The 27,263-nt window shown below is 45.7% G+C and overlaps 1 protein-coding gene across 3 annotated transcripts; it reads right to left on the reverse strand.

The window, feature by feature from the left end:
* Positions 1-969: 969 nt before the first annotated feature.
* Positions 970-19,787, reverse strand: LOC308117933 (methylglutaconyl-CoA hydratase, mitochondrial-like). Of its 3 annotated transcripts, XM_080477055.1 has the most exons (11): positions 19,596-19,709; positions 9,350-9,607; positions 7,489-7,556; positions 7,201-7,288; positions 7,040-7,126; positions 5,523-5,615; positions 5,344-5,400; positions 4,306-4,493; positions 4,127-4,177; positions 3,968-4,015; positions 970-2,133 (listed from the first exon to the last, which is right to left on the reverse strand). In XM_080477055.1, exons 2-11 carry the CDS (start codon positions 9,543-9,545, stop codon positions 2,056-2,058), a joined length of 954 nt encoding a protein of 317 aa, XP_080333181.1. In that variant the 5' UTR covers positions 9,546-9,607; positions 19,596-19,709; the 3' UTR covers positions 970-2,055. The 3 variants fall into 3 exon arrangements, with proteins under 3 accessions (XP_080333181.1, XP_080333180.1, XP_080333179.1); XM_080477053.1 differs by lacking the exons at positions 970-2,133; positions 3,968-4,015; positions 4,127-4,177; ... (5 more) ...; positions 7,489-7,556; positions 9,350-9,607 and adding exons at positions 13,259-15,911; positions 17,357-17,511 and having other exon boundaries at positions 19,596-19,787; XM_080477054.1 differs by lacking the exons at positions 970-2,133; positions 3,968-4,015; positions 4,127-4,177; ... (5 more) ...; positions 7,489-7,556; positions 9,350-9,607 and adding an exon at positions 13,253-15,911 and having other exon boundaries at positions 19,596-19,750.
* Positions 19,788-27,263: the final 7,476 nt, after the last annotated feature.

Below are 27,263 nucleotides of genomic sequence, written 5' to 3' on the forward strand. Positions count from 1 at the left end.
ACACACACACACACACACACACACACACACACACACACACACACACACACACACAGAGGCCTGACTCCCTCCCAACACCAACCTTCATCAAAACCCCAAACAGTAACAGTTAAAACAAAAAAAACCATCCAGAGGGTCGGAGTGCCAGAGCTTCAACCGCTCACTCACCGCCTCACCATTTCACCAGAACACGTCTCCCTTCACCACTTCACCACAAGCCTCCCTGAGCAGAAAAGGCCAAACGACGTTGTCTCTTTACATCCAGAAGACGTCTTCAGAGGATGAAAGGATCGTCCACGTCTTTCTTGGACGTTGTTTGGATTTCCTTTCTGGACATCAATGAAAGTACATTTCAAAAGAAAGCGTCTTTCCCCGTGGGGTTCACCTCCCGCAGGAAACGTTCTTAATGGGTGCAATGTGATCTGGGTGACGGTGCTCAGACTGACACCCCCGCGACCCGGAGACGGATAAGAGGGAGAAGATGGATGGATGGAAGAAAGAGTCTATGGACGTTGCTAGCTCGGTGGGACAGTGCTTCACCACTCCACCTCTTCATCGCCGCTCGAGAAACGTCCGTCAGGTTTCACTGCAGCCTGAAACAGAAACAAACTGAACAGAACCTGAGTGACTTCAAGTCTCTTCATCACTCCATCTTCAGCAGAAACAAGACAGAACTCACTTTATCCAGTCATAATTATCTATAATCTGGATGTTAGTGTCATTCCTGTGGGCTCACGGTTCTTAATGGGTTCAATGTAATCTGGGTGACGGTGTTCAGATTGACACCCCCGCGACCCGGAAACGGATAAGAGGGAGAAGATGGATGGATGTTAGTGTCTCCTGTAAGAACCAGATTAACTAACACACACACACACACACACACACACACACACACTGCTTCCTGTCAGCAGCCATGAATAAAGACAGATATTATTTTAAAAATACAAACAAAAACCACGAGTCCACTTTTGGGTGGAAGTCAGTTTTTATTGATCCGAAGAGAAGAAACATTGAGATTATTTCATGACTTCAAGTGTAAAAACAGGACGAGTGAACTGGACCATCAATGTGATCAATAATTCCAAATAATCTGATTGGGTGTGAAACATGTTTTATCCCCAGACTGGCTCTTTAGTTTGATAGTTTGATCGATTGATTGATTGATCGATCGATCGGTTGATCGATCACACCCCTACAAGCTGCAGTGATTCCAGATGTGCTGCTGCTCAGCCGGTGTGGAGTTCCACCTGGGCGAGTAACGGGCACATCAACATCATGAGTCACAGTGTGAACAGAGAAGTTCTGTTGAACGGTTATAATAGATTTAATCTGCGGCTTTCAGAACCTCAGAAAACTCTTTACTCCTCGTGGATTAGTCTTCTGGTGTTGATAAAAGTTCGATATCAGGAAACCGAGACAAGAATCATTAGTGGGAAATCTTTATTTGGCTTGATGAAGGAGTGAATGATATGCCTCCTAACAAAGTAAGGATTACTTCCTGGTCTCCATCATCCATTACATCTGCAGAGAATAATCTGGAAGACATTCAATCCCAATCTGGCTTCACTGTAGTTTTGCACTAAAGCTACACGCAGATTAAACCCGGTAAAACACTGCTCCGAGATCAGAGGTGAAAGGTCACAGCGACGTCCCACAGGAGGAGTTCGACCTCCAGCGGCAGAATTCAGCGCGGCGACAGTTCAGGTTAATCTCAGCAGAATAATCACAGGTAATCAGTTTGGAAGCGACGGATCCTGGTGAAGAGATTTTAATCTGAATGAGAATCAGAATGTGGGGGGGGGGGGTGACTTCATGCAGACCCCAGTGAGATGATGAAGCTCGTGATTGATCCTCCCCAGGCCGATCGCCTCCAGCGGTTCTCCACCCGCCGCGGCCGGGGACTCGGTTAGTTGCTTGGTTTCTCGGGTAACGGATAGTAGTCTGGGGCGGCGGCGCTCCAGCCGCCGTCATACCGACGCCCCTCGGGTTGATGGGTTGATGGAGCAGTTTCACTCCCGCTGGAGGAGGAGGAGGCGGAGCAGGAGGCGGAGCTCGTCACTCGCCTTTGTAGTGCGGACGCCGCTTCTCCCTGAACGCAGCCAAACCCTCCAGACGGTCCTTGGTGGGAATCACCTGACACACACACACACACACACACACACACACACACACACACACACACACACACACATTATCTACTGTATCTATTATCATATTTCTATGGGGGGTGGGGGGGGGGGGGGGTAGCTGTGCGGAGGGGGTTCTGTAACAATACAAGCTGCACATTATGCTAGATTATTTAGAATTTTCTAGATTGATGATTCAAATTTGGTTAATAATAATAATTCAGGTTAGTTATAGTAAGTAATGGATTACATCATATTGCATTCATGTGATGCAAATCATATCGAATGAATAAGATGAATAAGATTAATAAATTTGGGTTTATTTTCTTAAATTTCAAAAATATGTATAAACAAAGAATTTCCTTGTTCATGTATTTTTGATTTAAGCTACAGACGTGGAGTCCAGAATAAAGTTTATCAATGAACAATTTATCAGAAACATTTGAGCTGTAAAGCTCTTTGATTCGTCAGTGTCAAATGTTTTAAAAAAATTTTTTTAATTATTTTCCAACATCAGTCCAGTCCAAACTGCTGGTAATCTGACTGAGGGTGAAACCAATCAGGCATTCTCATTGGCCCAAATTCATTCCTCCTCAGCCAATCGCTGATCCCTGTCCTGAGACACGCTCATCTCCTATTGGTGAGATTTTAGCAGAACGTTTAGTTTTGATACGATTTGATGTTAATGAAACTTTACTCTCAATGACAGCAAGAAACTTTACCCCCCCCCCCCCCCCCCCCCGTCCTGAATCAGTCCGGCATCAAGTGATTCTGACCAAAATCTCTGAAGAACAAAGACTTTTAGACATGTGACCTGATCCTAATGCGACATGATCCTAATGTGACCTGATCCTAATGCGACATGATCCTAATGTGACCTGATCCTAATGTGACCTGATCCTAACGTGATCTGATCCTAACGTGACCTGCTCCTAATGTGACCTGCTCCTAATGTGACCTGATCCTAATGTGACCTGATCCTAACGTGATCTGATCCTAACGTGACCTGCTCCTAATGTGACCTGCTCCTAATGTGACCTGCTCCTAATGTGACCTGATCCTAATGTGACCTGATCCTAATGTGACCTGATCTTAATGTGACCTGATCCTAATGTGACCTGATCTTAATGCGACCTGATCCTAATGCGACCTGATCCTAATGTGATCTGATCCTAATGTGACCTGATCCTAATGTGACCTGATCCTAACGTGATCTGATCCTAATGTGACCTGCTCCTAATGTGACCTGATCCTAATGTGACCTGATCCTAATGTGACCTGATCCTAATGTGATCTGATCCTAATGTGATCTGATCCTAATGTGACCTGATCGTAATGCGACCTGATCTTAATGCGACCTGATCCTAATGTGACCTGATCCTAATGTGACCTGATCTTAATGTGACCTGATCCTAATGTGACCTGATCTTAATGCGACCTGATCCTAATGCGACCTGATCCTAATGCGACCTGATCCTAATGTGATCTGATCCTAATGTGATCTGATCCTAATGTGATCTGATCCTAATGTGATCTGATTCTAATGCGACCTGATCCTAATGCGACCTGATCCTAATGTGACCTGATCCTAATGTGACCTGATCCTAATGTGACCTGATCCTCATGTGACCTGATCCTAATTTAGTTTATTTACATGTTAATGCTGTAGAATCATAACATTGTTCACTTGGTTGCTCCTTCATTATTGCTGTGAAATTCCGGTTGTAGTTAATATGTGTGACTGAAGTCCTGGCGGGTGAAACCGCCGACGCCTGTGACCACGAAGCTCGGCCTGCTGAAGGATGTTTTTAGAAGGTCTGAGCAGCAGAGGTGGAGCTCACCTGGGCGTAGCACGCCTCTTCTATGGCCAGACCGGTAGATAGATCCACCTGCAAAAGAGAGCGAGAGACGTCACACTGAGGACATTCTGACCTTCAAGCTGTGAGCTGAGAATCAGACACAGCAGAGCGGATTGTTCAAGTTGTGGAGCAGAGACTCGCCTCTATTCCCTGGTTAATGGCCAGTTTAGCCATCCGGATCGCGATGGGGCCCTGTGGAGCCAAACAACAACCATCAGCCGCCGAAGGCCTTCTGATGGCGGCGTTCTGCAGCCGGCCCAGCGGCGGCGGCGTTCTGCAGCCGCCCCGACGACGGCGTTTCACTGTGCAGGTGTGGTTACCTGAGGGTTGATCTCCCGGGCCAGTTCCAGAGCTCGCAGGTAGGCGGCGTCTCCACTGTCGTTCTGCTCCACAGAGTGACTGACCAGGCCCAGGCGACACGCCTCCGTCCCGTCAACCACCCGGGCCGCGAAGATCAGCTCCTTCGCCAGGGAGACGCTGATCACCCTCGGGAGGCGCTGGGTGCCACCTGCGGGGGCAAATAACCACAGGATCTGCCCCGGTACCTGAACCCAGCCCCGAGGGACACCACGACCTGACAGCAGCTTCACACACTTTTACAAACTTAGAATGAAACTTGAAGCTGATCAGAACATTGATCATGTTTTCATTGATCCTCATGTTTCTTCAGCAGCAGTTAAAAACCTCAACATCAGAAATTAACATGATTCTTATTGACAAATATCGTCTCTGGTCATTTTACATGAAGCGTCGACAAACCTGGATTTAACCTGGACCCGGATCTACGGGTCCACTGGTCTCCTGGTCTAGTGGTCTCCAGGTCTAGTGGTCTAGTGGTCTCCAGGTCTACTGGTCTCCAGGTCTAGTGGTCTCCAGGTCTAGTGGTCTCCAGGTCTAGTGGTCTTCAAATATACTGGTCTAGTGGTCTCCAAGTCTAGTGGTCTCCAAGTCTACTGGTCTAGTGGTCTCCAGGTCTAGTGGTCTCCAAGTCTAGTGGTCTCCAAGTCTAGTGGTCTTCAAATATACTGGTCTAGTGGTCTCCAGGCCTAGTTGTCTCCTGGTCTAGCGGTCTCCTGGTCTAGCGGTCTTCAGGTCAAGTCGTCTCCTGGTCTAGTGGTCTCCTGGTCTAGTGGTCTCTTGGTCTAGCGGTCTCCTGGTCTAGCGGTCTTCAGGTCAAGTGGTCTCCTGGTCAAGTCGTCTCCTGGTCAAGTCGTCTCCTGGTCTAGTGGTCTCCAGGCCTAGTGGTCTTCAGGCCTAGTGGTCTCCTGGTCTAGTGGTCTCCTGGTCAAGTCGTCTCCTGGTCTAGTGGTCTCCTGGTCTAGTCGTCTCCTGGTCTAGTGGTCTCCTGGTCTACTGACCTGCTCCAGGGATGATGGCCAGTCGAGCCTCCACCAGTCCCATCGTCGCAGTTTTGGCTGAAATAGAGAAAGAAATACTTTATTTCCTTTCAGAGGAGTCAAACTGTTCCTAAACTGGGGCTTTATTACAATCGTTTCTTTGACCTTTTGTTTCTTCATAAACTTTTAAAAAGACTCACAGGAAACTCTGATGTCACAGGCCAGGGCCATCTCCAGACCTCCACCCAACGCTGCGCCATCGATGGCGGCGATGGTCGGAACCGGCAGGTTCCCTGTGAACGCAGGTCAGGAGGTCAACACACACCCAGCTGACGGAGTGTACACACACACACACACACACACACACACACACACACACACACACACACACACACACACACACACACACACACACACACACACACACACACACACACACACACACACACACACACACACACACAGCCAGCTAACGGAGTACACACCCACACCCCAAGCCGACGGAGTACACATACACGACCAGCTGACGGAGTACCCCCACACACACCCCCCACACAGACACACCTGATGGAGCAGTACATACACACACTGCCAGCTGACGGAGTACAGGCCTGTCACGATAACAAATTTTGCTGGACGATAAATTGTCCCAGAAATTATGCCGATAAACGATAATATTGCCGTTTTGATACCATTTTTCCACTAATATATTAATAATGGTATAATAATGCAAGTATACCCTTTTAAAGAAAAATTTACTTTTATTTCTTAAGAATATTTAAAATTGGAATTGTATATTGAAAAAAGAGATTGTAAATATCCAAAATAAAGAATCAAAACAACCTCATCTCTCCCCCTCCCCTCCTCACTGGGCTCTCATGCTGCTCTCAGGTGTGCCAGGTGCCCCCCCCCCCACTAGAGTGATTGACAGGCAGTGTTGGGAAAGTTCAGTTTCTACATGAACCAGTTCAAAGTTCAGTTCACAAATTTTAATATGAACTAGTTCAGTTAATAGTTCTACATTCATAGTTCCAAAAATTATCTAGTTTATAATTCTTTTTTTTTTCAATATGTTGCGGCGAGCTTTGGAGGTACATGATGCACCTGAACGCATCACCCAGTATCAGCAGCATGAAGCTTGTTAACCCTTAAAAAGCCGAGTCGTCCTCGTCGAGTCGTTCGAAGCATGTAAAAAAAAAAAAAGTAGCTGCTTGTCGTCCAGAAAGTACGGTAACCATAGGAAGATGAAGTATTAATGGTGGAGACAGAGTCTGAGGTAGAGCTGCTGTCTTCTACTTGTTTTTGTCATGATGCTTCACATTTTGATGACGTATGCGGCGGAGCCACTCTGGTGGCTGCTGTTGCCAGATTGGCTGTTTTCCCCCCGACATGTTCAGGCCCGTTTACAGTGAGCCTTACTTTTCACTGGAAGGCTCAGAAATCTGGCAACTCTCTAAAACAACAATAAACTGAGAGAGCCGTTCACTAACACCAGAATGAGCCGCTCACAGTGACGTCTTTGGTAAATTAAACATTATCCAGCCTGGCAAACTGATCAAGCTCACTTTTAATTATCCTGCAATTAATTGATTTATTGATGATCGCGACGGGCCTAACGGAGTACACACAGCCAGCTGACGGAGTACACGCACACACTTCGGGGAATCAGCGCGGTGGAGGGTGGAGGGTGGAGGGTGGAGGCTGGACTCCGACTCACCCAGCTCGGTGATCAGGGCTCTGGCCTTGGACACAAACGGTCCCACCTCACTAGGATGCATCTTGGCCCGTTCCTTCAGGTCGGCGCCTGCAGGAACAGACACTGTGAGGCCACGAAGCCCAGCCTGTCGTCCGCAACCACACCGAGGTCCTGCAGCGTACCTGCACAGAAGATCCCGGGGACCAAGCTGCAGACGATGACGCTGCGCACTCGGTTGTTCGTCTTGATGTCCTCCACGGCCTCCAACATCTGAAACGCGGAGACAATTCCAGAGCAGCGGTCAGAACGCATCGTCCCCCGACAGTGGAGCCGCCCGTGTAAATAAATCCGCTTCCTTCAAGGCTGAAGCGTCTCCCCAGACGTCCATCAGTCGGCCCCCAAGCCAGACAGGAAGTCCAGCACAATACTGAGCACCACAACAAGAAAACAACAACAACAACAACACGTACCAGTTTAACAAGATTTTTGCTGATGGCATTTTTGGCTTTTGGCCGATTGATCCCGACAACAACGATCCCTGAAACAGAGGAGACACGGAAATGATTATTCAGAAACAGCAGCAGAGAGACTTTATTGATCACCGCCAAGCAACAAACTGCCCCGAGTTAACCTGAAAGCTCAGAGTCCTCCAGCGTGTCCCAGCTGACAACATCTGGATCCCGGCAGCGTCACTGACTGGGGATCAGTGGAAGTGATGGACAGCAACAGAGCCTCCCTGCAGCCGTTGGCGTTCACGTTGTACCTTTACTGATGAGCACTAGCATTTAGTGTTTTACATTATTTTACATCTACTTTACATTTAGGTTTTAACTATGACTGTGCATGTATGTTTATATGCGGGTATATAATATGCAGTATAATATACCTATATACAGGTATATAATAATACACGGGTTTTATAAAGCGCTTTTCTTGACACTCAAAGGTGCTTTACATTGCGTTATTCATTCCCGCCATACTGGATGGTGGTTAAACTACGTATGTAGCCACAGCTGCTCTGGGGGCAGGCTGACGGAGGAGAGCTGCACCATCGGCCCCTCCAACCACTTCCTCCCACACTGGATTCACAGGGAACTGAACCTGCAACCTTACGATTGGGAGACGACCGCTCTACCAACGAGCCACGGCGCTCGTCAACAAGTTCAGTTAACGGTCGTGTCGTCGACCGGTCCGTTCTGAATCAGACCGGTCCGTTCTGAATCAGACCGGTCCGTTATGAATCAGACCGGTCCGTTCTGAATCAGACCGGTCCGTTATGAATCAGACCGGTCCGTTCTGAATCAGACTGCCGGGTATGAAAGTTCATTTTTCTATGAATGTGTCTCGTCGGTCATTGAAGAGTTTTTCTAGGACTTTGGAGGATCGTGGGAGAAGAGATACCGGACTGTAGTTTGTGAAGTCTGTCTATTGTTCTCGTACGATGCAGTAACTTTAGCAGTTTTCATTTTACTAGGAAATTGTCCTGTCGTGTTCATCAGTGGCTGCTGCGCAAACTTCTGCATGTCCGACGACCTAAGCGAGCTCAGACCTTCCTGAAAAGTGGCAAACCGTTTAAAACTCTATGGTCATTGAGCATGTGTCTGGCAAAATGGCTCTACAGCGCCCCCTATATTGTTTTCACATTTTTACCACCTAGTACTACTTTAAAACCGTTTGTTTCCAGAACGTCCAAGAAACTTGTGCGTTGAGCCACACAACATTGTCCCTGACACCCGGACAGACTCTGAACTAAACAGGAGGCCTGTGGCAGCCTGCCGAAAATCTGATGGTTCGCCATGAAACAGGAAGTGACGTGTAACTCTGCCCGACATGCTGCAATGGGCCTAAATCTTGACATCAAAACCTCCTCCGATCAAAGGTGTATGCCACAATCCATTCACAGGCATAGCACCACCTGCTGGCCACAGGAAAGATCATGCTTTAGATTTCTATGTGTTATTCTTAAGGAGTTGATCGTATTAACCTTGAACGTGGTTTTGTAAGTGTAAAGTCTTTACTTCCGATGACTGTATGTGGAGCTTTGTGATGAACTCGAGCTCCAGGTTATAAACAAACTTTATTCCTTTATTAATTCTAAAACATAATAAAAACCTCTAAAAGCTGTCAGTTGTTTTGCAGCAATAAAGTGACTTTTGTTTGGAGTGCACCTGCAGCGCTTGACCTGGTGACGTCATTACGTCGCCAGGAAGGTAGAGTGGGCGGGGCTCCGTTACGGAGCCGTGACCCGGAGAGCCGCCGGACCGAGGCAGAGGTCAGCTCGGTTCGGTCCGTCCAGCGGGGTTAGCGCGGTGCTCGGAGCTCCGGACTTACCGGAGTCATCTCCGTCCAGATAACGGACCCGCAGGTCCTCCTTGTGCTCGGAGCTGTAGTGCCGTGTGACGACGCTGAGGCGGGAGCACTGCGGCGCCGCGGCCCGGTCCCAGGCGGAGAAGCTGCCCGCCGTCCGACCCGGCACCGGCAGGCGGAGTGACGTCCACAGGACTCTGCGTCCCAACTGCGCCGCCATGATGCAGAGCAGCCGCACTGCGTGACTTTCAACTCCGACCCGTCACGTGACTCTGCATCCAGCTAGAGGCAAACAGACATAACCAGTAGACTGTAGAGCTAAAGAGGGAGATTTCAGACATAACCAGTAGACTGTAGAACTAAAGAGGTAGATTCAAGACATAACCAGTAGATGGTAGAACTAAAGAGTTAGATTGAAAACATAACCAGTAGACTGTAGAACTAAAGACGAGGATTCAAGACATAACCAGTAGACTGTAGAACTAAAGAGGTAGATTGAAAACATAACCAGTAGACTGTAGAATTAAAGAGGTAGATTGAAAACATAACCAGTAGACTGTAGAACTAAAGAGGTAGATTGAAAACATAACCAGTAGACTGTAGAATTAAAGAGGTAGATTCCAGACATAACCAGTAGACTGTAGAACTAAAGAGGTAGATTCCAGACATAGCCAGCATAGACATAATAAAGATTAGACGCCTAATTTACTGGGGTGGGACACGTCAATAGCGCCGCCATCTTGGACCGGTGGTGGTGGCGGCAGGGGTGAATGAATACAGGTACTTCTCAAAAAAGTTGCATATTGTGATAAAGTTCATTATTTTCCATAATGTAATGATAAAAATTAGACTTTCATATATTTTAGATTCATTACACACAACTGAAGTAGTTCAAGCCTTTTATTGATTTAATATAGATGATTTTGGCAAAAAATCCCCATCTCAAAAAATTTGAATATCATGAAAAGGTACTCTAAATGAGATATTAACCTAATCATCTGGAGCACCACACCCACCCTTGAATCAACGAATTAACTCTAAACACCTGCAAAAGATTCCTGAGGCTTTTAAAACCTCCCAGCTGTTTCATTACTCAAAACCGCAATCATGGGTAAGACTGCCGACCTGACTGCTGTCCAGAAGGCCATCATTGACACCCTCAAGCAAGAGGGTAAGACACAAAAAGAAATTTCTGAGCGAATAGGCTGTTCCCAGAGTGCTGTATCAAGGCACCTCAGTGGGAAGTCTGTGGGAAGAGAAAAGTGTGGCAGAAAACGCTGCACAACCAGTAGAGGTGACCGGACCCTGAGGAAGATTGTGGAGAAGGACCGATTCCAGACCTTGGGGGACCTGCGGAAGCAGTGGACTGAGTCTGGAGTGGAAACATCCAGAGCCACCGTGCACAGGCGTGTGCAGGAATTGGGCTACAGGTGCCGCATTCCCCAGGTCAAGCCACTTTTGAACAAGAAACAGTGGCAGAAGCGCCTGACCTGGGCTACAGAGAAGCAGCACTGGACTGTTGCTCAGTGGTCCAAAGTACTTTTTTCGGATGAAAGCACATTTTGCATGTCATTCAGAAATAAAGGTTCCAGAGTCTGGAGGAAGACTGGGGAGAAGGACATGCCAAAATGCCTGAAGTCCAGTGTCAAGTACCCACAGTCAGTGATGGTCTGGGGTGCCATGTCAGCTGCTGGTGTTGGTCCACTTTGTTTTATCAAGGGCAGGGTCAATGCAGCGAGCTATCAGGAGATTTTGGAGCACTTCATGCTTCCATCTGCTGAAAAGCTTTATGGAGATGAAGATTTCCTTTTTCAGCATGACCTGGCACCTGCTCACAGTGCCAAAACCACTGGCAAATGGTTTACTGACCATAGTATTACTGTGCTCGATTGGCCCGCCAACTCTCCTGACCTGAACCCCATTGAGAATATGTGGGATATTGTGAAGAGGAAGTTGAGAGACACCAGACCCAACACTGTGGATGAGCTCAAGGCCGCTATCAAAGCATCCTGGGCCTCCAGAACACCTGAGCAGTGCCACCGGCTGATTGACTCCATGCCACGCCGCATTGAAGCAGTCATTTCTGCAAAAGGATTCCCGACCAAGTATTGAATACATAACTGAACATAATTATTTGAAGGTTGACTTTTTTTTGTATTAAAAACACTTTTCTTTTATTGGTCAGATGAAATATGCTAATTTTTTGAGATGGGGATTTTTGGTTTTTCTTTACTTTTTTGCCAAAATCATCTATATTAAATAAATAAAAGGCTTGAACTACTTCAGTTGTGTTTAATGAATCTAAAATATATGAAAGTCTAATTTTTATCATTACATTATGGAAAATAATGAACTTTATCACAATATGCTAATTTTTTGAGAAGTACCTGTATCTACGATGGAAAGTGGTACTCCTCAATCTCTAAGTTGAATTTTAAACCGATTTCCAAACTGTTTGATTTTTTGGAAAACGTCATACACGTAGCTACTTTGTTTAGTGTGTGTTAATGTGCAGAATACACTTTGTGTGCATTAATGTGCAGTATAAACTTTGTTTAATGTGTGTTAATGTGCAGTACACACTTTGTTTAAAGCGTGTTAATGTGCAGTACACACTTTGTTTTGCTGGGCCGTCATTCATGTGAAATTGATTGACAGTGTTTTGTAATTCATGTGAAATAGGTGCAGCCAATTAATTCTAAATTTCTTCAGCGAGACAGATATCGTAAAGTATCGTGGATGAAATTTCCAGCAATATACCGAGCAGAATCGCTGTATTGTGATAATACTGTTATCGTGGGCAAATAGGTTACTGGCTATAGTCAGCCGTAGTAATGGTTATAATAATAATATCAATAATAATATAAGAATCCAAGAACTATAATACAATAAGAAAACACTATAATAATAATAAACCACATTAGATAATTATAATAAGGTTATATAATATAATAATATAGCAATAATAATAGTACAATGAGAATACCAGTAAATATAAAATAAAATAATATGAGAATATAATAATTATTAGAACAGCAATAACAATAATACTGCAGTAGTAAAATTATACAATAATAATTATCAAATGCAATGTATAGCCATGTCAAATAAAAACCTGATCACATCTGAGCGTTTCTTTTGTTCTCTCTCTCTCTCTCTCTCTCTCTCTCTCTATATATATATATATCATGTCTGACTCTTGTTGTAAACAAACTCTGTGAAAATTGTTTGAGAATTACGTGATTTATGACAACTTTAATAGTGTAAGTGCATCATTCCTCTATAGATGTAACGCGCTGCCGGAGCGATCGCCACCGGTCCAAGATGGCCGCCCTGTAAACACACCGCTCTAGTAGGCGGCAGCAGTCGATGAGGCGTCTACTCTTTAATATGTCTATGATAACCAGTAGACTGTAGAGCTAAAGAGGTAGATTCTAGACTTAACCGGTAAACTGGTAGATGAAATGCTAATTAGTAGGCTGTAGCACTACAGCGGTAGAGGCACGCTATAGAAAAAGACCCATAAATACATAAAGTATATAAGTATAGACGTAATATAGAGGGATATGCACTAGACAGTTATACTAGATATGTACGTATATAGAAGTAGACTTGTAGAAATATGTAATTAGATTTTATTTGTATAGCTTCAAATCCAACGGTTACACGAAGACAAAAAACAATAATTTAACATGAACCACTCGAGGAGACAGGAAAGAAAAACCAAGAAGAAACTCGCAGAACCAGACTCAGACTTTGTGATGTTCTGGTTGAGGGTTCAGGGATAGAGGAGAGAAATAGATGATAGAGATGGATTTATTGTGTGTGTGTGTGTGTGTGTGTGTGTGTGTGTGTTTCAGATTTTCACCGTGTTTCACCGTTTCAGGCCAACAGTTTGATTTGAATCATAAAAACTCGTAGACGTCGGTCAGTTACAGGACATTTATTGTAAACAAAAAAACTCAACACTACAAGAAGTGCTGAGGCTGCTGGCAAAGGACTCATCATCATCATCATCATCATCATCAGCAGCATCGCAATTTCTGGTTAGTCTGTCTCAACAAGCACATTGGTTATAATAAACTCTCGTCCCAGTATGAGCTGGCGTCTCGTCTGGATGAACAGATTAATAATCCATAATAATAACAGATTAATAATCCAGCTGCTGAGCACCGTGGCACCGCCTTCTGGGCGTGTCACAGGGATCATCCAGGGTCCAGGAGTTGAACCCTGGCAGGACGTTTCGCTGAGTAACGTGGCCTCACTTTACCAGCAGCCTGGAAGGTTTCAGTCGTCTACAAACTACCAAAATAAAGGTCAAAAGGAAGCAAGCGAAACCAGTGAAGCAGCAGAAGCATGAACCCTTGGACCTCCTCAGCAGAAAGCTCCTGTTTTATTTAATGATCAACTCAACAACACTGGAACTCGTTGAAGCACTGCTCACTGGTTCATCAGTTCATGTTCATCAATTCAGAACATTACAATCAGTAGTGTGGACCTGCAGGAACCGGTCCTGAGCTGAACCCACTGGGCTGCAGATTCAATCCTCCAGTGCAACAAAACCAGCAGATTGAAAGAACTTTTCTCAGAATGAAACAAACGCGTTCTGTGACTGTGAGGACTCACCTCCATCCAATCACCAAACAACTTCATTTAAAGGGAAGATGAAGCTGTTGGACAAATCCTGACTGGAGCCTGGACCCTGATCCTGGACCAGTGAGCCAGGGGAGTCCTGACAGGTAGAACCATCACAGCAGCAGCAGGGACTCAGAACAAGGTTCTGATCCAGGTCTGTAAGACACCGATTCATGGTTCCGCTTCATGCTTCGGTTTTCATCTGCTGAACTTGGAGGAATGGATCCGATGCAGCAGCATCAGTCCTTATTCACAGCAGGGTGTCAAACAACTGGCCCGGATTATATTATTCTCTGCTGGATTAGAGGAAACTCTCACTGGAACTTTCTGGATTTATTCTGCTGGATCAGAGGATGTAACTCTGCCTGTGTTATTGATCATAGAGCAGCATCACTGCAAGGGTGAATTCAGTGTAAACATACAAGCTGAAGCTGCACTGATGCTTGAAATAAAGATTTCAAATAGAAATTACGACCTAGAATCCCGTGATGCATTTTCACTTTCAAGAAAATATAAAGCAGAAAGAAGCAGCTGCAGGTCAAGTCTCTCTTGTCTCTCCTGGATCTTCCTGTTCAAAGCTTCCAAATATTAAACTACTTCACCAGATTGAACAAACTGAATAACCGTGTGCGAGTGAATCAACATGAATCTACATGAGGGTGAAACGCCTCCAAACCGAGACTGACGGACACACGCACACGCACACGCACGCACACACACACTGGACCCCTGGTGGTCAGCGGTACTGTGAAGCAGACGAAGCCCTCAGTGTGTGTGTCCAGAGGAAGCTGCTTCGTGTGTGTGTGAGGCCGGGCTGGAACTTCTGCTCCAGTCCTGCATGCTGCTGACCTGCAGCGACAGGGGGCAGGGTGGGGTCTGGAGTGACGGGGGGCAGGGTGGGGTCGGCATGCAGCTCGAGGAGTCCCAAGTGGCTTGGCACCCACCTCCGTCAGGAACAGTGACCTTTGCTGCGGACTCGTACTCGGGGTCAACGGCCTCCACTTTGATCTGGACGGTTCTGGACTTGAGACGCAGTTTGTGGGGCAGAGCGGCAGCGGTGGCGTCCGGAACTTTGTGTGTGGAGACGATGACGCTTCGGGGGTCGGCGGCAGACGGGGTCAGGCCTTTAGGGACCTGCTGCTCATCCTCGCCGTCTGATGACTTGCCGAGCGCCCCGTCGTCGGAGCTGCGGGGCGAGTTGCTGGATGAGCGGGTGATGAAGGCAGCAGGCTGAGAGAAGGCGGCGGTCAGGGCGCCGGCCCCGCAGTGCTGGTACAAGTCGCAGGGGCTCCGCCGCCCGTCTGCAGGCTCCTGCTTGACCTCAGCTGACCTGCAGGTGGCGAAGCTTCCCTGAGCTGCAGCGTATGCCGCAGGCATGTGAGGTGAATGCTTGATGACAGATATGTGCAGAGGCTCCACCCCCTCTCTTCCGCCGGAGGGAACCAGGTCCGGGTACAGGCTGACGGGGGAGGGGCTAGAGAGCTTCTGGACCTCCTGAGCATAAACTGCTGAGGTCACCAGGCCGAACTTGAGCTTCAAGGAGAGCAGCTCGGCCTTCAGGGCTGCGTTCTCCTCCCCCAGCGCCAGCAGCTTGTTCTCCAGCACCATGTCGTTGATGCGTCGCTTCTCTCGCGAGCGTTTGGCCGCCTCATTGTTTTTACGACGTCTCTCCCAGTAAACCGTGTCTTTCTTCTCCTCCGGGATGAACTCCCTCTTCCTGCGACAGCTGCTTTTAGCCTTGTAGGGCAGCGGGGGAGCCTGGCGTCCCAGAAGGTCTCTGCTGCCGCCCCCCAGGGCCACTGCCAGCATCAGGGCGTCGTCTCCGCTGTAGGACTCGCTGGAGTCCAGCTCCTGCTTGATGGACTGCATCTTGTCCGTTTGTCCGCCGCCCTCACGGGGCTCGCCGGTCTAGATGCTCATTGCTGTGAAAATCGACGGCTGGGGACGAAGTCTGAGGAGGTAAAGACAGAAAGAGTCAGTGCTGAAATATCACTTACTGAAAGGTTGATAGGCTGAAGTTTGTGGAGATTTTTCATCAAATGGAGCTTTTTGTTTGAGTGTGAGTCGTTTTAGACATTTTGGACAGTTTATCACAGATTCTGAGGCCTTTCACATTCGGATAGTCCGGGACTCGGTTCACTTGGGAAGGAGGGGAGCCGAGAACTTTCACACCTTCTTTTGGTTTAGTGGCGTTCACGTTCACTTTTGAGACCGGATCAAACCGCCTGGAAAATGTCACGCAATTACATCAGCTGCTGTTTGGGGGCGCTGTCTCCTGAAACAGTGACCAGAGAGAAAGTACAGTAGAAACACGGCTCTTTGATTGGTCCGGACCAAAATCGTTTTAGCCCTTGGTGGCAAGGCTAGTTAGCTCGTGGGTAATGGGTAGCCACAAACAACAGCGATAGTCTTAAGACCAGATATCAATAAGCGCCTTTCTCACTACTCTACCTGCAAGATATTTTCCAACTGGTTCTTTTTGCATCTAATTCGTCTGATTTGGAAAGTTAGCATTGTTAGTTTTACTACCCAGAATGGATTGCTTCATTACACCACGCCCTCTCGTCCCGCCCACGAGAAAGATCGTTTGTAAACGAACAGAGATCCAAGGCTTTCTAAGGGACCAGAGATCTTTTTAGCGCAGGTTCAGAGTTTGTGGGCGTGTTCTCGTTGCCCAAACAAAACAGTTTTTCCCTGAAGAGAACTGCGGACGAGACCAAACAGGAGAATTTGAACACGCCATGTGACGGGCAGCTGTGACTCAGTTGGTGGAGCGGCCGTCTCACAATCGGAAGGTTACAGGTTCGATTTTCCACATGTGGAATTGTCCTTGAGCAAGACACTAAACCCCATATTGCTCCTTGGAGGGATTGGGCACCCTGCCTGGCCGCTGCCTCCATTGGTGCGTGATTGTGTGTGTGAACGTGTGAATGTGGTAACGATGTAAAGCGCTTTGGGACTGCTCCAAAGACAAGATCTATGTTAGGGAAATAATTTATTCAGACTTAAAGACAAAACAACTGAAATATGCTTGCGGGAGGTTTTATCCCTGCAAAGCTTTTTACATTCTTCAATTTGTCTTCACTGAATTTTATTCAGTTCTGTTTCACTAAAATAAGGGACAAGGTGGACAGGGGGGGGGGGTCACATCAGTCAGGGAAACCCTAGAAACTTTTAAAGACTTTAACTGATATGAAATAAATCAAACACCTGAACCATTCTGATGAAAACATTCACGGTTTCACTTTTCTTGGGTAACAGCAGGAACTCAAACTGTGTGTGTGTGTGTGTGTGTGTGTGTGTGTATGTGTGTTCTTCAGATTTAGTTATTCTGTCACATTCTTCCTGGCTGTACTCACACACTCAGATTAACTCTTAAAGCTACAGAACACTGACCTCAGCAACGTGTTCCCGAATCACTGATTCATCACCGAGTCATCAGCCATTCACCACCAGACCTTCTCTGGGGGTCTCACTTCATTCTGGGTCTGATTCAAGCTGTTCTGGATTCACAAGCCGCCATTAGAAACAGGATTTCTGGAGAAGTGAAGCTTTGGAACAAACACAAAGACGTCAGTGGACCATCAAGCTCACAGTGCTCTTTCTCCCGGCCCCGTTGTTGTTGTGTTCTGCTCCGTGAAACAATCGACGCACGTTCGTTATTGAAATGTTTCTAGAGAGTGTGACCGTGGTGAATAGGAGCTCTGTGAAGCGTTAGGAAGACGTAGAGAAGGTCTGGAAAACCCAACGCCTCACGGATTCTGTCACTCACACAGGAAACACCGTTTACCCTCATAATACTTCATGAAGGGTCACATTTTATCGGACACTTTAAAGTCACAAAATCAGCCTCGTTATGTTCCATTTATTTACAACAAATCTGTGGGAAGTAGGACAAAATGACCACAATGGGACATATTTCATGATTTTTCAGGTTAAAGTGTCTCATAGTAGAATATTTCTCAGTGTTTCTCCAGGAGTCATAACCCGTCATGAACAGGCCCGTAATGTGGCTGTTACCTCTGTGATTGGGTGGGTGGGGGGGCGGGGTGGGGTGGGGTGGTAAAGAGAAACGTTTCTCTGGAGACGTCTTCTGTGATCATCAGGATGTTTTCATCTTTAATTTGGACGAAACAGAAAGAACGAGGAAGTTACCAGACGTGGTGGTTATTAGAGAGTTAATGAGTGAGGAGCAGGTTGCTGCTCCGGACCGTCAGACTGAAGCGTCATCATGAATCACTTCAGTGTTTTTCCCCGTGAGAGTTTCCGTTGGGGGGTGGGGGGGGGGGGGGGTCTGGTGGTGGTGTGTTTTTCTTCCAGACATCAGACTTCACACGCTGACGTTTGCAGTCCGTCACTGTTTCGCTTCGACTCGCTGTGACCTCACGACTAAATTTAGACACATGTGATGAAGAGCGAGCTGATACCTCAGCAGGGGGGGATCAACCCCTGATTCCTTCATTGTGTCAGTGTTACACAATGATACCCCCACCGCGGCTCTGGGCCCCCAGACATTACGCAACATCAACCGATGCGGCAATAACCACACAGACAGATTACATGGTACTCCGATTACATCAGATTACACCAGCAAACACACAGCAGATCCAGACGGCTGCACAACGACAATATTTTTTTATTAAAATGAGTAAACTGGTGAGAAAACTGGAGCTTTGTGATATTTGGTAGATTCCTGCAGAGAAGTGATGCTTCTGGTCTGCGTCACCATCCTGGTGGAAAACTATGGATCCAGTTATGTGTCCAGACTGAACAAGGGTCAAGTTGAACTCTGTTTAAAAACGCCTGCAACGAGTTGATTGTGGGGAGGGTTAGGGTCTGGTCACGACAACCAGGTGCTTATGGTGATGCACCGACTGATGGAGGAGCTGTAGTAGAAATCCTAACTGTGGATATTTGTGTGTAATGACATCGACTCTGGTGAAGAAAAATATTATTGTGTGAAATTTAAGTAATGACAAAGATGCAAAGGGGAGGGATTAAATCAGTTTATAGTCTCTCCTCCTCCCTTTCCGACACGTCGACCCAGACTGGCACATCTGGTCACACAGACTCTGAAACTCTGGTTCAGTTCGACGCTTCTTCTTTGACTTTGTTTGTAGTTTGAAATAAAGATTCATTCATTCTTGGTTTCCTGAGCTGTGCTACTGAGAGTGTGTGTTTTCAGTGTGTGTTCTGAGAGTGTTTCATGTGGAGGATGAAGAGGCTTAACTTCCAGGTCAAGTGTCTTTAACAGTTCATCTCAGTGTGACTGAAAGATGTCTCACTCAGGTTCTGTGGCAGGCTCTGTGTCTGCAGGTTGAGTCAATGGGTCAGAGCCACTCACAAAGTGTCCGGAAAACTGCTTCAACACGCCGCAAACAGAAGCTTCCCGCTCCGGTCCTCCTCCCGGGGGACACAGGAGCTGTTTGACCGGTACACAGCGTCCTCCGAGCCGGTCCCGCACGGCGCGGCGGTCCGGCGGCAGGCCTCCACGCTCCACCCCGGACCCGCTCCGTCCTCCAGCCTGACGGCAGCCCGGACACAGGCCACATGGCTCCGGGGAGCTGCGAGCTGGACCCGGGCGGAGACACAACAAACACACCCGGACCGGTTCAACTCAGCTCGGTTCACTCACCTTCTCCTCCAGCTGGAGCTCCGAGGCGCTCCCTCCCCCCGGGACCAGGCACCGAGCACAGCCGAGGTCCTCCAGCAGTGACCGGATCCCGCTCTCTTCCCCGCTCCTCCTGCTGCTCCTCCTCCCCGCAACCTCCTGCGACTGCTCCAACTACCGGTGCCTCCTGCCGAGGAGGCTCCACTCAGGATGTGTGTTAGTAGGTCACCGCTTATAACTGTACCTTAGCGTCATACTGACGGACAGCTGTGTAGCCAATCAGAGCGCAGCCTGCTGGCGCTTCAGCCAATGAGAGGCCTCGTCTGTGAGCAGGCGCTCAAATCTGGAACGTCACTGATATGGAGCCGCTCGAAACGTTTAAAAACATATTATACACTTCAACACAAATTTTAGATTAAAACATACTTTATAAGCACATTTTACACTGAAACAAATTTTACACTGAAACAAATTTTACACTAAAACACATTTTACAAACACATTTTACACTAAAACACATTTTACATTAAAACACACTTTATAAACACATTTTACAGTAAAACACATATTTTACATTAAAACACCCTTTATAAACACATTTTACACTAAAACACATATTTTACGTTAAAATACACTTTTTTAAACACATTTTACACTAAAACAGACGTTTAATATTAAAACACACATTTTACACTAGAACACACTTTATGAACACATTTTAAACTAAAACACTTTATGAACACATTTTACACTAAAACACACATTTTACATTAAAATACACTTTATAAACACGTTTGATATTAAAACACACATTTTACACTAAAATACACTTTATAAACACATTTGAAACTAAAACACACTATAAACAAATTTTACACTAGAACACACGTTTTACATTAAAACACACTTTATACACACATTTTACACTAAAACACACTTTTTGAATACATTCTCTACTAAAGCTCAGTTTATAAATCAATAACAATATTAAAAATATTATTAGGGACTGAGCCCGCAATGACCCTATTGTTTTTGTAATGTTTGTTCTTCTTCTTCTTTTAATTGTTTCTTATTCCACCGTGTCATTAGCTCTGAATTCGACCCCCTAAACACGTTTAAAAACTCACCAAATCTGGCGCGCTCATCAAGACTGATGAAAAATATAAGAAAATGTAAAAATGAACCCCAGAGTGCCAAACTGTGCTCTCTAGCGCCACCTAGAAACACTTTACCCTCATGTTCCCCACCCTCGTGTTCTCCACCCTCCTCCCCAGTGTATCTAACTTCCCCTCCTTCATCTGTCAGTTGCCAGTTTTCTACTGATATCACACAATTCCCTTGTCTTTTCTTTGTGTTTTCTGACCTCTGCTCATGTTTTTTGAAGACTCTGTTGGATTCACCCTCTCACGGACACTTCACCCTCTCACGGACACTTCACCCTCTCACGGACACTTCACCCTATCATGGACACTTCACCCTCCACGATAAAAAAGAAGACTTCACCCTCTCACAGACATGTCACCCTCTCACAGACCCTCTCACAGACACGTCACTCTCTCACAGACATGTCACCCTCTCACAGACCCTCTCACAGACACGTCACCCTCTCACAGACATGTCACCCTCTCACAGACCCTCTCACAGACACGTCACTCTCTCACAGACACGTCACCCTCTCACAGACCCTCTCACAGACACGTCACTCTCTCACAGACACGTCACTCTCTCACAGACACGTCATTCTCTCACAGACATGTCACCCTCTCACAGACACGTCACCCTCTCACAGACCCTCTCACAGACATGTCACTCTCTCACAGACACGTCACCCTCTCACAGACCCTCTCACAGACACTTCACTCTCTCACAGACCCTCTCACAGACCCTCTCACAGACACGTCACCCTCTCACAGACCCTCTCACAGACACTTCACCCTCTCACAGACACGTCACCCTCTCACAGACCCTCTCACAGACACTTCACCCTCTCACAGACACGTCACCCTCTCACAGACACGTCACCCTCTCACAGACACGTCACCCTCTCACAGACCCTCTCACAGACACTTCACCCTCTCACAGACACGTCACCCTCTCACAGACCCTCTCACAGACACTTCACCCTCTCACAGACACGTCACCCTCTCACAGACACGTCACCCTCTCACAGACCCTCTCACAGACACGTCACCCTCTCACAGACATGTCACCCTCTCACAGACCCTCTCACAGACACGTCACCCTCTCACAGACCCTCTCACAGACACTTCACCCTCTCACAGACACGTCACCCTCTCACAGACACGTCACCCTCTCACAGACCCTCTCACAGACACGTCACCCTCTCACAGACATGTCACCCTCTCACAGACCCTCTCACAGACACTTCACCCTCTCACAGACACGTCACCCTCTCACAGACACGTCACCCTCTCACAGACCCTCTCACAGACACTTCACCCTCTCACAGACACGTCACCCTCTCACAGACACGTCACCCTCTCACAGACCCTCTCACAGACACGTCACCCTCTCACGACGCCTCTGAGCACTAACCCTCTGGGTGTGACTATGTGACAGTTCAAGTTTTTCTTTCTTTTTTCTTTTTTTACTTCTCAATGATGTAAAATAACACATCCCTGTATGTTTTCACTCTTCAGGTTTTAGTCATGACGCCACATGTTTTAGATAAAAACAACAGAAACACAGAGTCAGCTCTGTCAGGATCACCATAAAGTGTCTGAATGAGTTTCAGTGTTTGTTCACTGCAGGACACAAAAATATCAAGACATTTGAAATAAAGAAATAAATTAAATGTTTTGAGAATGTCAATCGAGGTGAATGAAGCTGAGTGAAACTTAATGAGAATTATTTAAAAAAAAAAGAAAATAATCTGCAGGTTTTCCTAATGGTGGATTAGGTTTGATTTGAGGTCATGGGAGGTGAAACAGTTTAAAATGATCCAGATAGAGAAAGAACCTGTTGACAAGTAATGGAAGAGAAATGGTGATGAGGTGAAAACTGATGAATGACTGACATGGAAACTGTATATTGTGGAAAGAGAAACTTGGTTTTTAACGGTGCAGACCCTCTGGACTGGAGGCCCGAGGGTTATGAGGTAAAAGTCTGATCAGCAGGCCTGCTGAGGGAAAATTGAAAGTCCTTAATGCGTGAAAACAAAGGAAATCTTTTAACTGTGTTTGTTGTATTTACATGTTTTTATTTGTTTGTGCACCCGTGTTTGCGCGGCTCCTTCAGGTTGCACTTGCTCATACACGCCAGTAGGGCTCACTGCTGTATAGCAGCTGAGGATTCCTGCACGTTCACACTCAAAATGGCTGCTGCACACAGGAACGTAACATCATGTGATCTCCTGCACTTCTTCATCCAGGTCAGAATCACAGCCACAGGGAGAACATGCAGACTCCACTCACAGAAACCCGGCCCAGATTCAAACCCACAACCTTCTGGCTGTGAGGTTGTCCCTCCACATATTACAAAGCTGAACTGAAATACATCTGAAACCTTTGAGATCTCCACATTACGTTACGTTCTGACATTCAGAGCATCGCCTCAAAGTCTCTTTTAATTTTATGTGAATAAATCTACCAAACCCTGTTCGTCAAATGACAAAAACAAACAAAAAAAAACCAACTTCGATAATAAAAAAATAAAATGAAAACAATAATCTGACAAATTTCAAAAAACCTTTCAATCCCTGCAGAATAAATACCCTGCAGAATCCTCCCTGTGTCCAGATGTTGTTCCAAATACGATCTAAGAGGGATGTATGTAGAAACAAACCTTCACTGTGTTTTAATGGGAATCAATTAAATGTGTTTAGATGTGGAAGAACAACAAGACGAACAACAAACAGAGGGAATCTGGATTAACTGGAACAAAACCTCCTGTCTCTGTTGCACCGTGTTGTTTTCTTTACTGTGTAAATAGTGAATGTGTGGTATCTGGGTGTGTTACAGTCAGATGTGTTACATTCAGATATGTTACATTCAGATGTGTTACAGCCAGGTGTATTACAATCAGGTGTGTTACATTCAGGTGTGTTACATTCAGATATGTTACATTCAGATGTGTTACATTCAGATGTGTTACAGTCAAGTGTGTTACAGTCAGGTGTGTTACATTCAGATATGTTACAATCAGATGTGTTACATTCAGATATGTTACATTCAGATGTGTTACATTCAGATGTGTTACAGTCAAGTGTGTTACAGTCAGGTGTGTTACATTCAGATATGTTACAATCAGATGTGTTACATTCAGATATGTTACATTCAGATGTGTTACATTCAGATGTGTTACAGTCAAGTGTGTTACAGTCAGGTGTGTTACAGCCAGGTGTATTACAATCAAGTGTATTACAATCAGGTGTGTTACAGTCAGGTGTGTTACAGCCAGGTGTATTACAATCAGGTGTGTTACAGTCAGGTGTGTTACAGCCAGGTGTATTACAATCAGGTGTGTTACAATCAGGTGTGTTACAGTCAGGTGTGTTACAGCCAGGTGTATTACAATCAGGTGTATTACAATCAGGTGTGTTACAGTCAGGTGTGTTACAGCCAGGTGTGTTACAGCCAGGTGTATTACAATCAGGTGTGTTACAGTCAGGTGTGTTACAGCCAGGTGTGTTACAGCCAGGTGTATTACAATCAGGTGTGTTACAGTCAGGTGTGTTACAGTCAGATGTGTTACAGTCAGGTGTGTTACAGTCAGATGTGTTACAGTCAGATGTGTTACAGTCAGATGTGTTACAGTCAGGTGTGTTACAGTCAGATGTGTTACAATCAGATGTGTTACAGTCAGATGTGTTACAGTCAGATGTGTTCCAATCAGATGTGTTACAGTCAGATGTGTTCCAATCAGATGTGTTACAGTCAGATGTGTTCCAATCAGGTGTGTTACAGCCAGGTGTGTTACAGTCAGGTGTGTTACAGCCAGGTGTGTTACATTCAGGTGTGTTACAATCAGGTGTGTTACAACCAAGTGTGTTACATTCAGGTGTGTTACATTCAGTTGTGTTACACATTGGGGATCCCATCATGTGTCCTGGTTCAGAGGAGCAGTTTGAGCTCGTATTGTGTTTTTATCTGATGTGTGCCGAGGCCCTTTAACTTTCAATCATCTGTCCTCTTCTGAATAAACCTCGGATTATCTACCCGACAGAAATCACCCACGTCTGAGATTTCACATCCTCAGACATATTTTCTGGTCGTTGGAATAAACCACAAGAGCATTCCTCAAAAGAAACCGTGTGGTGTTGTTTCCTCGCTGTGCTGCTCTGGGGTTCTCCAGGCTGCTCACTGACAGCAGGACCAGGCCCTCATGAACTGCACAGATGAACTGCTGCTTGTTCCATGATGTGGAAACGTTGGTCCTGAGCCCCCCTCCTGAATGTCTGCTCGTTGTACAGTTTAAAACACCAATCTGATTTCACCACACGCAGTGCAGCCTCAACTTCAGTGGAACGGACCAGAAACAAACAAACTCAAACCGATGAATAAACACACTATAACCCAGGAATGTGCACAGAATATATGAATAACAATCTTTCACAGATAAATAAATCCACAGGCTTCAAAACCTGTGAAAACAAGCAAGACATGAATTTGGACATAATAACCCATAAAGAGAATCACAATAAGCTGTGCTATTAAACATAATAGTTAAACAATAAACCCATGAAAATAAGCTTCCTCCTTTAATTAATGACTTGTTTCAGCATGTTATGGTACGGTATAAACATTACCATATATTCTGGACTAAAGGTCACAACTTTATAAATGATGATAAAAGATAATGACTCACAGAACAAGTCTCTGTCTTGTCTCAAAAAAAACGTCTCCAGAAAGAAAAACGTCTCCAGAAAGAAAATCACCTACAGCAGAATTAAAGACAGAGAAAGCAGCAGAAAAAGAGACAAGCGAGAAACTTGTGGACGAGAAATGAAACTGTTGCCGTGATGAAGAAACGAAGAAGACGAACGTGGACGGAAATCTGAGGAGGAAACACACAGAAGGTTCTGGAAGCTGCTGGATCTGGATCGTCACACTTACATCTGGAGAATAAATGTGTTATTTCTCTTCTTGATGTACTTCCTGAGCTGTGACTTATATCCTGGAGAATACGGTAATCATTTCACAAAGCGAATGGTAACAAAAGCTTTTCCACAAATGTCATTTTAAACAATATCTACTGAAGTGTTCACAACGATGTCTTCCTCAGTGTTATTTGTCTTCCTCAGTTGAAACCTCGTCCTCCTGACTCGTCTCTCCTCTGGAGGAAAACGTTCCTCATGTTTTCACCAGTTCACCCTCACACTGACGGTCTGGCTGCAATGAGCTGTTTTTAGAGAAGCGGCTCTATACTGATCATTTGGCTCATTGAAACGGATCCCGGAGAACTAATTACATGCTGTTACTTTAAAAACATCTTTTATGTGTATTTCTAATCATTGCAGGCTGTAAAGTCGTGCAACGACTGTGTTCACATGTTTGGCATCCTGTTCCTGAGTGAATCTCACTCTACATCTGATCCTACAGACGAGTTTGACTCCATCTGAATGACTTGTCCCATATTGTCTGGTTCTTTGGTTTGAAAGGTTTTAGTTTGAGCAGTTTGCTGGTTGGAAGGTTTTCAGTCTGTCGGTGCGGTTTGTTTATTGGTAGTCGGCGTGTTTGGTGAGTACTGGAGTTCAGAGGTCAGACTTCCAATAATCCACCGCACAATCGTAGCAGTGTGTGTTGAAGGCATCGAACTGAAACATGAAGACTCAGACCGCAGGGCTTCGGTGTAAAGCAAAGATCTGTAACACCTTTTTTCCAACAGAGGCTCCAAGATTTCACTCATTCATACAGGATGAACATTTCTATCTTTCTAGATGTGTTTTCTCTCCAGCTGAAGCTTCAAATGTTTCATTTAAAGTAAAGAGAGGTTGAACAGTTGATCCTCTTCCTGCCTTTCACCTCAGCCTGGAGCTGACATCACCGGGACTAAATATAGAAAATCTAGTTTCACACAGTAACTTTCACCTGCAGCTCTGACATGAGAACTAAACTACTGAAGCGTTTGTTGTTTTCATTTCATCATACTTTGTTAAGCCCCTTGGGAAGATTCCTTGTTTCCACATCGACTCCTTCTGTTTCCATGGTGAGGTGAGCGGCCACATGAGGGCGCTCCGAGGAGCTGATGGGGGTCAAAGGTGGGGGGGACCTACAGCGGTCCCATCCCCTAGCCTCTAGGGCACCACTGCCCAACATCTGGAAGGAATGAAACACTGGCGATGACTGGGGGGAAGATGAAACAGCCAAAAAGGGCGAAATGGCTTAAAAACCCTTAAAAAGTTGAATCAGCAAAAATAACAAAAATGGTTTAAAAAAGATGGCAGCTAAAACAGCGTAACAACACTAGCAATGGTGTCTATCAAGAAAACTGAGCTTAAATGGATAAAAATAGTAAAACAGATTTTTTTTTTTAAAGAAAAGCTCTAAACTGCTGTTATTGAATATTGTACTAAATTGTATTTACCAAACTTCATAAATGCAATGTGAGATTCAGTTTTTAGAGTAAAACTATAAATAAATCTCTATGAGCCATGTTTTAAAGATGAAACCTGTCTTGTGGCTCCAGATGAATTTAATTTGATTTAAACACTGATAATGATCATTTTGAATT

The sequence above is a fragment of the Lipophrys pholis genome, assembly GCF_963383615.2.
Source record: "Lipophrys pholis genome assembly, chromosome: 12".
Lineage (NCBI taxonomy): Eukaryota > Metazoa > Chordata > Actinopteri > Blenniiformes > Blenniidae > Lipophrys > Lipophrys pholis.

Coding starts and splice junctions, on each gene's coding strand:
- LOC308117933 (XM_080477054.1), bottom strand. CDS start 15,829: ATGCAGTCCATCAAGCAGGAGCTGGACTCCAGCGAGTCCTACAGCGGA.